This window comes from Melanostigma gelatinosum (assembly GCF_949748355.1).
Source record: "Melanostigma gelatinosum genome assembly, chromosome: 15".
In the NCBI taxonomy this organism is placed as follows: domain Eukaryota; kingdom Metazoa; phylum Chordata; class Actinopteri; order Perciformes; family Zoarcidae; genus Melanostigma; species Melanostigma gelatinosum.
Window position 1 is genome coordinate 22,679,908 of NC_136648.1, and position 13,561 is coordinate 22,693,468.

A 13,561-nucleotide genomic window follows, 5' to 3' on the forward strand; every position below is an offset into this window, starting at 1 on the left:
GTGCTTTCCCCGAGCCCATTGCTTTTTCAGTGACAAAAAAGTGACTCTTTTTCCCGTCATGATTTCAACGTGCACCCAGCACCAGCCTCAGGTAAAAAAAGCTGGAAAAGGCAAAGTATCATATGAGTTAGGTAGAAAACAAAAATGTAATTAATGTTAGCCTGCCTATAGTTTTAAAATATTTCCTAATGTTGTCACTGTAAACAGCAGAAACTAGACGTGCAAGAAACAAGATAGTATGTGTCCCAGCTGGATTAACCTGTTCGGGGCCCTGACGGGAAATGCTGTTAGTTCCCCCACAACCAGTGGTGTAAAGTATACCCTGTTACTTTCAAACATTCCTATCAAATGATGTGAGCGAAGCAGTCTCTACATGCACTTTAGGTACACTGTCGTCTTTTTTTATTGCACTTTTAGCGGCCATTTCGTTGAACACAACTTTATTTTAGTTCATGCAGAATGCGAGCACCATGCCAACTAAAACAACAGCCTTGAAACTACATTTGATTTACTCATACTAATAACCAAGTTACTAAGGACCGATCGACACACAGTGGACCTGGCTTTTAAGGAATGGGTGCTGTGCAGTGTTAGCACCATGGACAGCAGACACGTGAATAATTAACATGCTTTTTTTTCTACAATGTTTACATTTTTTGCTTCTGTTAAATTACTCTATGTTTAAAGAGTCACGCATCCCTATAATTTAAAACACCCATTCAGTACTTTTATTTGGGCCAAAGAGACAACTGGCTGGACCTCTGGTCACACTCTTCCCCTCTAGATGGAGCACAATCTGCAGCTTCGCTCCTCTTGGATCCTGTTTGTCAAGGTGGATGCAAACGGATATATCGATTACTCTCAAAATAAAATCACTCAGGGTTCTGAAACAGTATTTTTTAAACAACACACCGCTGAGATTTGGATTGTAGTTAGTGTAACGAGTCGTGGACGGTTTGAATAAATTTGTTTAATGAGAAGTACGCTATGTCCTTTTCAATCTATTGTTTTGTTTTTCTTGTTGTCCACGGGGGGAATCAGCGCTTTTATTTTGTGAGAAAATGCACATCCGGGTTTGTTACGGTTTACTCTTGCCAGCTTGATGCTGGAGCTCTTTGTATGACTGGTCCGCGAGGCACCAGCAGCAGCAGCAGTAGCGGCAGAGGAGCATTAAAACACAGAGTCCCAACCAGGGACAGACAGGGTCCAACCACGTCCCCCTGTTCGAACCAAGCACCGGATACATAGCCACGTTCAAACGGATGGAAAACTACGCTTTTTAAAAAGTGAACCTTTGCTGTTTGTTTTTTAACGGAAAGTATTGAAGAAGTGGGTTTACCGGGAAGTTTAGTACTAACAGCAGCGATTACTGGAGCGTGAAACCCGGTGCGGGAAGGAGAGCATCCGTCTAAACTTCACTGACTCCAGAAGCTTGGTTTAGGGTTATTTCATCGACTTAACTGCTTGAAACCTGCATTTCTTTTCTAAAAGAAGCTCGTTTGATCGGACCGAGGTTGTTTCTCTGCTTGGTCGCTCGCGCACTCACCTATAACCATCCAACTTTGTAAAAAAAGGTTTTCAGACATTCACAGAGACCCGAGAAGAAATAACGTCGAGCGCAAGAACGGACGGAGAAGTGGATGTATCTTGAGCCATGGATGTAACCGTTTACCCACCTTCTCCTCAGCCTCTGGCCGCGTCAGACCACACCAGGTTGGGGCAACTCTCCTACCCGGACCCGACCTTCGGGACCAACAAGGTAAGCAAGGAAAGAAGGACCCTCCATAGACCCCTTGTGTTTCCCATTGTCTGAGAGATAAAAGACACCTTTGTCGTGTCCTACTTTGATTACCTCCGCTATCTCACCTCTCTGTGTATTCATCCTTCTTGCCCGGCCAATTAGGTGGTCATTAATTGCTTTATTAGGCTCCAATTACACTTAAACAACCATCGAAGGGAACTACATCCCAGTGTTACCCCATTTCCTTTGAGCACATCCACTCACGGGCAGTCATTTCACTCCCTGTTCGTTGCCAGTGATGTAATGACACCTTTAATTAAAACTTCGCCACCTGTAATTGAAAGGTAATTAAGTTTAGATATGCACTGAATCACAAGTACAAACAGAAGATTTGTGGTGAGAATGAAATTACATGGAAAGTGATTAGGGAGCGGAACCAGCACTGTTGGCTGTTTTTTTTCTTTTTTCAAATAGTTCAAACTGGAGTTCAAACCTTTCAGTTTAATGACACTGAGGTTCATCGTGTCCGGGTAAGCTCTGTTGTCTTTCTCCCTCCAGAGCAAGGTCAAAGGTTAGGGTCGGATCCAGACAGAATCGTGGAGCTTACAGGGATCCAGTGTGTGCAACCTTGAGAGACCACTCTTACGCTGGATGAAATGATATTTTATCAATATAGGACTGTCTGTCTATCCATCATCCATCATGTGTGGTCTCAGAGGGATGCTTGCCTGGGTAGGACTGTGCTCACTGATTAATTGCTTTATTATTTAACTAGTTGCAGCTGACGAACGCAGCTATTAGAGCAAATGACAGATTAGTAACTACTCTTAAATCTTGGCAACTTTTAGAACACATTTATTTTGTTTTTTATTTTCCCAGCATTAAGATAAATAAAATAAAATGTCGATTACATGTACATAACAATTTTCAAATATGCTTTGTTCACTTTCTTGTACAACAATTCTCAAATACATTTCAGTTAGCAAACATCTGAATACGCGTGTCACACGCAGCAGGGATGTAAACCCAAACGGCGTCATGTGATGTCCAAGTAAAAGCGCTGTGCTTGCTGTGTACAACTCATGCTTGTATTTTATCATCATGTTAGCACAGTGGGACCCAAACTGAGCCAAGCCCGGCTAGTGCTGTTAACTTGTGATCTGCCTCTGTGATGGAGCACAGTGGACTGAGTGATGTCAGAGCACGCTGCTGTACAGTTTAATGATTGATGGGATTATTCACAGGCCGGTTGTCTGATCCCGCCCTGCCCGCAGACATGTATGAACTGCTCCTCTGCAGCATCACTGAGAAGCTGCGTTTCCTCTGCGCAACACAACGTGGTGTCGGCTTGTGGCGACAATCATTGTGAGCAGAAACGCTGGGTTCAAACTCTGTGCTAGCGAGCGCCCGCCTTAGTGCCACCGCTCCGACTTCGGGTCCATGTGAAGCTCAATACCGTACAAATATACACATTTTTGTATAACAAGTTTTATGTTCATGTTAAAATGCAATGAGGCATTATCTTATTAAATATTTACATACATTTCCAGAACAGTACTCTGAACATTGGATAAAGCCAGGTTCAGAATTCTTTGTTTATTTTGTTGACGTATCGGAGTCAGAGGTTTTAGATATCTCTTTGTATCACTCCATAGATGTTTTAGATATCTCTTTGTATCACTCCATAGATGTTTTAGATATCTCCTTGTATCACTCCATAGAGGTTTTAGATATCTCTTTGTATCACTTCATAGAGGTTTTAGATATCTCTTTGTATCACTCCATAGATGTTTTAGATATCTCTTTGTATCACTTCATAGATTTTTTAGATATCTCTTTGTATCACTCCATAGAGGTTTTAGATATCTCTTTGTATCACTCCATAGAGGTTTTAGATATCTCTTTGTGTCACTCCATAGAAGTTTTAGATAGCTCTTTGTATCACTCCATAGAGGTTTTAGATATCTCTTTGTATCACTCCATAGATGTTTTAGATATCTCCTTGTATCACTTCATAGAGGTTTTAGATATCTCTTTGTATCACTCCATAGAGGTTTTAGATATCTCTTTGTATCACTCCATAGAAGTTTTAGATATCTCTTTGTATCACTCCATAGAGGTTTTAGATATCTCTTTGTATCACTCCATAGAAGTTTTAGATATCTCTTTGTATCACTCCATAGAGGTTTGAGATGTCTCTTTGTATCACTCCATAGAAGTTTTAGATATCTCTTTGTATCACTCCATAGAGGTTTTAGATATCTCTTTGTATCACTCCACAGATGTTTTAGATATCTCTTTGTATCACTCCACAGATGTTTTAGATATCTCTTTGTATCACTCCATAGAGGTTTTAGATGTCTCTTTGTATCACTCCATAGAGGTTTTAGATATCTCTTTGTATCACTCCACAGATGTTTTAGATATCTCTTTGTATCACTCCACAAATGTTTTAGATATCTCTTTGTATCACTCCATAGAGGTTTTAGATATCTTTTTGTATCACTCCATAGATGTTTTAGATATCTCTTTTTATCAGTCCATAGAGGTTTTAGATATCTCTTTGTATCACTCCATAGAGGTTTTAGATATCTCTTTGTATCACTCCATAGAGGTTTTAGATATCTCTTTGTATCACTCCATAGAGGTTTTAGATATCTCTTTGTGTCACTCCATAGAGGTTTTAGATGTCTCTTTGTATCACTCCATAGATGTTTTAGATATCTCTTTGTATCACTCCATAGAGGTTTTAGATGTCTCTTTGTATCACTCCATAGAGGTTTTAGATATCTCTTTGTATCACTCCACAGATGTTTTAGATATCTCTTTGTATCACTCCACAAATGTTTTAGATATCTCTTTGTATCACTCCATAGAGGTTTTAGATATCTCTTTGTATCACTCCATAGATGTTTTAGATATCTCTTTGTATCAGTCCATAGAGGTTTTAGATATCTCTTTGTATCACTCCATAGAGGTTTTAGATATCTCTTTGTATCACTCCATAGAGGTTTTAGATATCTCTTTGTATCACTCCATAGAGGTTTTAGATATCTCTTTGTGTCACTCTATAGAGGTTTTAGATGTCTCTTTGTATCACTCCATAGAGGTTTTAGATATCTCTTTGTATCACTCCATAGAGGTTTTAGATATCTCTTTGTATCACTCCATATAGGTTTTAGATATCTCTTTGTATCACTCCATAGAGGTTTTAGATATCTCTTTGTATCACTCCATAGATGTTTTAGATATCTCTTTGTATCAGTCCATAGAGGTTTTAGATATCTCTTTGTATCACTCCATAGAGGTTTTAGATATCTCTTTGTATCACTCCATAGAGGTTTTAGATATCTCTTTGTATCACTCCATAGAGGTTTTAGATATCTCTTTGTGTCACTCCATAGAGGTTTTAGATGTCTCTTTGTATCACTCCATAGAGGTTTTAGATATCTCTTTGTATCACTCCATAGAGGTTTTAGATATCTCTTTGTATCACTCCATATAGGTTTTAGATATCTCTTTGTATCACTCCATAGAGGTTTTAGATATCTCTTTGTATCACTCCATATAGGTTTTAGATATCTCTTTGTATCACTCCATAGAGGTTTTAGATATCGCTTTGTATCACTCCATAAACCAGAACATATTGTCAACAGCCATAAAAAATAACATTTTCTCCATGTTTTTAGCAATAAAATGTTAGTATGAATGATATGTGAACAAAACTATGAAACTAAAGTTTGGTGTATGTAAGAGCTGCTGAAGTGGAGATTTCTGGATCAGAGTCTGAGAGAAAACGTCCTTTAAAGAGACGTTTAGTTCAATTACAGACATTTAGAAGACACTACAGGTGAATAGGGTCATAAAAGTATCTCATAGATATCAACATGAAACTTCACAAGTTGACAACTTACATTAGGACAATTCTTTTTTCTATTACACGTTTTTTGTGAAAATGTTGTATTTCAATATGTAAATGAGCTATTACTTAACAGTAACTTTTGTTGAAAATCTACAGATGCAAATAGACAAAATAATAAAATGAACTCCTGAACGTGTATTTAGTCTGAAAGGAAACATGTTTTGGGAGCAAATGTTTTTTAGTAGTTAGTGTGTTTCAGGGTGTGCTGGTAAAGTCCACTTTTGCTTTACTGCACGTGCAACTAACTCCATATACCTCCTTGAGTGGTCACTGCAGAAATACAGAATATAGAAAAGTTCTACAATGCAAAACAGAGACGGTACCTACAGCTGTGATAAATACAAACTGAGTGTGGAGAGACATCTCCAGAGAAAACACCATCTTTGGAGAAACATTTTGCTTTCTAGTGGTGATGTGTAATTGCCGTTGATGTCCAACGGAGAACAAATGTTTTTATTGTATCCTGTATATTTGAAAAAACCAAAATAATACAGTATGACTGTTATTATATGGTACCTACTTTATACATGCATTATGTATTTTGGAATTGTAGCACCACATCTAATTTTGTAGCCAACTGTGACCTCTGACCTGCAGGTTGGGCATGAACAGAATATCCCGTCTATGTCTTTATGAGATTATAGTGATATATATATATTTACATGTATTTAATGACAACACTCGCTGTGCTGTATGCCAATCTGCTGCTGTTAATCTCCGACTCTAACATCATTTGTAGAAGTGTTGTGCTCATAGAATCATGCAGCATCGCATTGTTTTTTTTTCTTTTTTTCCGTCAGAGTATATTTCTTTCAGAACGAGGGATGTGGAGAGAGAGCTGTGTGGTGTGGTTGGGGGTAGGGACTGAAGAGAGAAGAGGGTTGTTGGGGGTAGGGATGTTAGAGAGAGAGAGAGAGAGAGAGAGAGAGAGAGAGAGAGAGAGAGAGAGAGAGAGAGAGAGAGAGAGAGAGAGAGAGAGAGAGAGAGAGAGAGTGTAGTGGGGGTGGGGCCACTAAGGTTTGTACTATATTTCTCTCTTTTGATTCACGGCTGTGTCGGCCTGATAGAAGAGATCATATTACTGTGTGTGTGTGTGTGGAACAGAGAGAGAGAGAGTATATAAAAGAGCGAGAGAGAGAACGGCACAGCAGAGGAAAGAGGGAGAGAGGCAGGAACAGAAGAAGAGGAACAGAACAGAGAGAGATTGTAGTGAAAAAGAACGGAGAGAGACTGTGTGTGTGTGTGTGTGTGTGTGTGTGTGTGTGTGTGTGTGTGTGTGTGTGTGTGTGTGTGTGTGTGTGTGTGTGTGAGAGAGAGAAAAAGTAGTGGTGGGTCCTGCAGATGTGTTCATGTAAAGACGTCATAGTAGGGATGGTCTACTTTTTCCATTTTAATTAAATACAGCAAAATGTTTTCACAATTGCCTCTGAGAAGTGGAGGTGTGAATGTCTCAGTGTGATTCTGAGGGCTACGATGTGTGATGCATCCAAATGTACTACAGTCAGTTTTAAACACATGGCATGTTTGTAGTGATCCATCATTTAGACAAACGGATGAATTAGCCTAGCTCAGACCGTAAACACGCCACACGTGGTTGACGTCTGTTACGTTTGGCCATCAGGATTGGTCCAGTCTTAAGAAACGTGCAGCCCGGTCTTACTTCACTCTTGTCTCCAGGACAAAGCTAGTCGATGCTAAGCTAACCCCCAGTCACTCAGACGTGAAACAGCTTGGTCTTGAGAAGTTGCTGCACTTGATATAAGTGTGAATTGAGTAGGCAGCGTTCCTTTCACACACTCAATGTTGCATTGCCATAATACATTGTGCTTAAGGTCTCTGGTGTTTCACTGCATTTGAAGAAAAGGGAGATCCTCTCTTCATCGTTCTTCTGTAGATGGACACAGAAGTGAAGCTGTTCTTTGCCTCATTGAAATGGATTCTACCATCATTCTCGAGGTGACTGTCTGGTAAAATGGATTCTATTGAGGTTTAAGAGAAAGATGATCAAACGCATCATAATAACCATTATAAGCAGAGATAACTTGATGGTCTAATAATTGCCATTAAGTAAAGACGATTGGACAAAAGACGACATCACAGATTCTGAAGCTTAATTGACCAAGGGAATAATCAATGAATAGACAGAAAGAATTGACAGATTAATCAATAAGCATTCCTACGACTCAGTCGTATATAAATGTAATTTTATTTTATAAAACATGCTCTACCAATCAGATGCCTGCAGTCGCTGTGATGTGTCCGTGGTTTGGAATAAGATAGCTTTTGAATGAGACATCAGAGGAAGGTCTGTCTGGAAAACTCAAAGCAAAATGAAGTTGTTCAATTGAAGCAGTTAGTTATCCAAAACATATTTGGTATATATCCATTTGTATGAATATTTTTCTTTTGGCCGAGTGAATCACTCAGTATGTAATCTTAAAATCATAAACGAAAGCACAGTTTAGTCACACACACAGAGAGAGAGAGAGAGAGAGAGGGTGAGAGACTAATGTAAACATGATGATTGTGAAAGCTGGGTGAGGTATTTCTAAAGCAAATAGAGAGGAAGAGAGAACAGGGAGGAACAAAGAAGGCCTCAGTAAAGAACAGGAGAATATAGACTGATGGAGAGGCACAGAAGGGTTAGAAATACACTACCAGATTATCAAATAGTGGTCAGAGTGAGCAATAATAACTTTAATACTGTATGTATACTATTAGGTCACAAAAAAGCCCGTGACATCGTCACCAACGGAACACCCCCCGCTGAATCCTTTCATCTGCAACCAAACAGGAATGTCTGCACTTCGCTGCAGTGAACAGTAACAGCTGTCCAAATCTGGTTCAGGGAAAAAAATGAAGTTGTGGCCGCTATCGACGGTAGCATGGCTATTTAGAAATAGCGTGTTCGTACAGGATGTCCGGCGTCAAACTCGTGGCAATTCTCTCTGACCAATCAGCGGTCTGCTTTGTTTTAATTCCAACTTCTAGTATGGGCTCAGCCCATTTGGAACATAGATTGAGGTAGTACCTAAAAAATCCACAACTTTTGGTTATGGTAACGCAAAAATAGCTGTTCTAATGTGTTACGGACTCCAGGAACTGCCTAGCAACATGTTAAAAGAGAGGGATTGAAAGTTGGGGTACCATAACTCCGTAGTTATTTACCAAAATGTGAGAGCGAAAATATGATGTGGTGGTGGGACAGTAGGTTTGGTCTACTTTACCAGGAGAAGATTGTCATACGCCTGTTACAGAAGACATTCTGACAAAGTAGGAAAAATCACAGCTGTAAAAAGTAACATTATGGCTGAATTATTGAGAGTCCTGATGTTGTTCACTTACTGCACATGCAGCAAATAGCTAAAACATCCTTTACAAAAAGAAGTTCTGTTGAAGCCTCTGCCCATTCACCCATATAGCATTTAATAAACCCCGCCTCCTCCATCCCAGCGTCCACCTGTAGGCTCTGATCCTAAGTCACCTCGGGTGACAATTTATTGTCATCACACTCGGGGCTTAGTTTCACCTGGGGGTACACGCATATAATAATAAATCTGCTCCCCTCTGCCAGTTGGCTGACTCCACTTCCTGTACATTATGATCACTGGCATGTAGCCACGGCATAAACAGGATCATCCACTCTTCAACAGCCGTTTTTAAAGAATAATTTCTGTCAGTCAGGATTACAAAGATTAATTAGGATGGATTTGTCAGTCATTTTAAAATAGTCTTTCATGCATCTACAGCGACACAATCGGCTTGTCTGCTTGAACGCTGCTTGTGATGTTTCAGCAGGACGGTTACAAAATTACAGGAATATTCAAGGCGGAACTGGAAATAACACGGATAAAATGGAAATATAGGGGTTATTTGCTCAGGCTGTACTTACCATATGCAGATAGAAATTAACCTTTTACCATGCATTCATTTGCCAATAAACCAATCAATCTGTCAAAAACATACAATTTAGCTAGCAAGTTAACTCATGTGAAAATTTGAGCTGACAATGTAGGCTGTGTGCAAACTTATGGTTTACAGTAAACAGCTAATTTATAAAAGAAATGTTTTAATTAAAACCGTTTCAATGCATTCTTTATTGTAAAACTCCTCAATGAGCTCAGTCAGGCTTCATCTCACCAGCAGAAGGAGATAAGGTATGAACTGTGCACTTTCAGCTTTAGGCTACTAACTGCTGGTTGACTGAAATATCATAAAAAATGTCAAATATATCCACTCTAATATGATCTAAATGTACATGAAAGCATGCAAGGCTTTGGCTCGGATGGTGTTGGCTGCACATGTGATGGGAGAATGCACTGTGCAGAGGGTTGTAATCTAACTAAATTCTTATTTAATGGGGTGCTGGCAGATTATCTGCACATGATGGAAGAGTGTGCTGCTGAATGCACAGCATGGCTACAAGTCAAATACTTTCAAACTAAACATGCCATAAGACCTAGTATTGCTTGTTTATGTGTATTTATCCTTCAAATACGTTCACTAAAAGGTGACATTTTTATGTTGAAATTGTGAAAATTCCCAAATTCTTGACCTTAACTTTTATTGATACCGAAAATGTTCCACCCCATTACAACCATAATCGGATCCTATTTTATCACACGGCATCGTACCGTACCGCACGGCATCGTACAGCACGGCATCGTACCGTACTGCACGGCATCGTACAGCACGGCATCGTACCGCACGGCATCGTACCGTACCGCACGGCATCGTACCGTACCGCACGGCATCGTACCGTACCGCACGGCATCGTACCGCACGGCATCGTACAGCACGGCATCGTACCGTACCGCACCGCACGGCACGGCATCGTACCGTACCGCACGGCATCGTAGCGCACGGCATCGTAGCGCACGGCATCGTAGCGCACGGCATCGTACCGCACCGCATCGTACCGCACGGCATCGTACCGCACGGCATCGTACCGCACGGCATTGTACCGCACCGCATCGTACCGCACCGCATCGTACAGCACGCCATCGTACAGTACCGCACCGCACGGCATCGTACCGCACGGCATCGTACCGCACCGCATCGTACCGTACTGCACCGCACGGCATCGTACCGCACGGCATTGTACCGTACCGCACGGCATCGTACCGTACCGCACGGCATCGTACAGCACGGCATCGTACCGTACCGTACGGCATCGTACCGTACCGTACGGCATCGTACCGTACCGTACGGCATCGTACCGTACCGTACGGCATCGTACCGTACCGTACGGCATCGTACCGTACCGCACGGCATCGTACCGTACCGCACGGCATCGTACCGTACCGCACCGCACGGCATCGTACAGCACTGCATCGTACAGCACAGCATCGTACAGCACGGCATCATACCGTACCGCACGGCACCGCACGCCATCGCACCGCACGGCATCGTATCATACCGTACCGTATCGTACAGCACGGCATCGTACCGCACGGCACCGTATCATACCGTATCGTCCAGCACGGCATCGTATCATACCGTACCGTATCGTACAGCACGGCATCGTATCATACCGTATCGTCCAGCACGGCATCGTATCATACCGTACCGTATCGTACAGCACGGCATCGTACCGCATCGCACGGCATCGTATCATACCGTATCGTATCGTACCATATCATACCGTACCGTATCATATCATACCGTACCATAGCATACAGTATTGTATCATACCGTACCGTATCATACCGTACCGTACCATAGCATACAGTATTGTATCATACCGTACCGTATCGTATCATACCGTACCGTACCATAGCATACAGTATTGTATCATACCGTACCGTATCATACCGTACCGCACCACATCGTACGTATCGTATCGTACCGTATTGCGCCGCAGCGTACCGTACCTCACTGCATCGTACCGCATTGTACTGTATTGTACTGTATTGCACCGCATCGTACTGCGTACCGCATCGTACCGCACCGTATCATACCGTACCGTATCACACCACATCGTACCGCATCATACTGTACCGTATCGTACCTTATCATAATGTATTGTACCGTAACGTATCATACCATACCGTATCGTACCTTATCGTACCTTATCATAACGTATCGTACCATACCGTATCGTACCTTATCGTACCGTGTCGTACCTTATGGCCATGGTGTTTTTTCTGTATCACATACTCCCATTGTCCCCTCATACGGCTTTCTAACTAGCCACAGTGTCGGCATCTCATCTAATTATCTATCAGAACACAACCAGTCAATCTGTCTGTCCGTCTGTCCCTGTTGGCCGTCACTCCCGCTATTGAACGCCTCGCCAGACCCCCCCTCGCCCGCTCTCCTATCCCCTCGAGCCCGCTGATGCTTGGGTGACTTTCAGCACTGTTGCGTGTGTTTTTGGTGTGTCTGAAACTATCTCAGTTGGTCAGATCATGGGGACGGAGTGATGAGGGACTCCTGGTTGGTGGAGGGATGCCAAATGGAACAGATGGGCGGAGATAGAGCGCTGCCAGAAGAGACTAATTATCAGGATTTAGTTTCCAAAATAAACATATTGCAATCAAATCACATACTGCAATCATTGCTGCATTGTTCTCTGTCTGTGTGTGTGTGTGTGTGTGTGTGTTTGTGTGCGCTGTATTAGTGACAATAACTTGGATAAATTAAGTTGTGTTGGAAGAGATTGGATCAGTTCCTGAGGATTGTTTTCATCTTTTGTTCACGATCATATAACTGTGGTGGTGTAGTGCTAATTACTGTGGATAGAGTAAAATAAATAAGTCACATTTGAAATGTGTAAACTGGTGTCTGTTCTGACCCTGAGTCCTTGTAGTTTTGTAAACTTGACGTGATGCCAATCAAAGCTTTCTGCTAATCTGTGATGTATGTGTTCAGTGCATACAGTAGGAGTTGTCAGATTTGGGTTTTAACCATCCTGCTTCCAAAGACTGTTGGCCTCATGAAAGAATGATTTGGTGCTCTCTCTTAAATTGCTCTTCTTAACTCGATGAATCCCACCTGTTCACCAGGAGGTGCGCTTTTATGATATTTGAGCATTAGCATAAATCCTACCTGTTTTTGCTCCGTGGGTACTTTCAACCACAACTTTACTCAAGACTAAAAAGAACGTCAAGAAATCAGCGGTCAAAATGTTTTGTTGAGCAGCGTCAGCAGTTGTATCAGGGCTGCTGCCAATAGTCAGTCATCAGGCTAGTGTGACAGAAATGAAGACAAAATGGTTTGACATGAGGTTACAAATATAAAGACATCTTGCTTAACAGCAGGGTAGTCCAGTCCTTACAGATGGTCGAATAGCTTTGGAACCCCCCCCCCCCAAGACTATGAAAACGTCTAAAAATGTGCACAATTATCCTCATAATTACCAGTTATCATGCCCCCCCATCTCTCTTTCTGACAGCCAGATTTATATTCCAGAAACATATAAACATTTTTGATTTTGAAAAAAAAAGATATTCCAGTGAGTCCAAAGACAGCTTTTTAATTATTTAAATTTGTATTATCATATTGATTGTGTTAATGCATATGGAATACATTTTGCCATGGTTGTGAGGTGTTTTTTGTTTTTTTTGGAAGTTGAACCTCAGTTCCTATAAACCCCATTGGAACCCATTATAACCACAATGATCCCTTTTTAAGGAACCTTTTTATTCAGGAAAGCCTTTCTGACCTAAGTCACTGTCAGTTATTTCTTTTGTGTTTCCGTTCATTCACTGGTTTTTATTTTATTTTTTATTTTATTATAGTTTTTTTATGTTTTAACTATGCTTTTTACCATGTTTTTACTATGTACTGGCTCTGTGGCACTCTGAGATTTAAAAAAAAAAAAAATGAAAAGTGCGTTACAAATAAAATACATTATTATTATTATCCCACGGCCATTACATTATACAATCAAACAT

At 41.2% G+C, this 13,561-nt stretch overlaps 1 protein-coding gene across 1 annotated transcript in view; it reads left to right on the top strand.

Moving 5' to 3' along the window:
- Positions 1 to 1,168: 1,168 nt before the first annotated feature.
- Positions 1,169 to 13,561, top strand: part of tox (thymocyte selection-associated high mobility group box) — a 57,117-nt gene continuing 44,724 nt past the window's right edge. Inside the window, exon 1 of the mRNA XM_079285010.1 lies at positions 1,169 to 1,759. Within this exon, the coding sequence (XP_079141136.1) occupies positions 1,655 to 1,759 (105 nt within the window). The 5' untranslated portion in view covers positions 1,169 to 1,654. The remainder of the gene's footprint in view (positions 1,760 to 13,561) is intronic.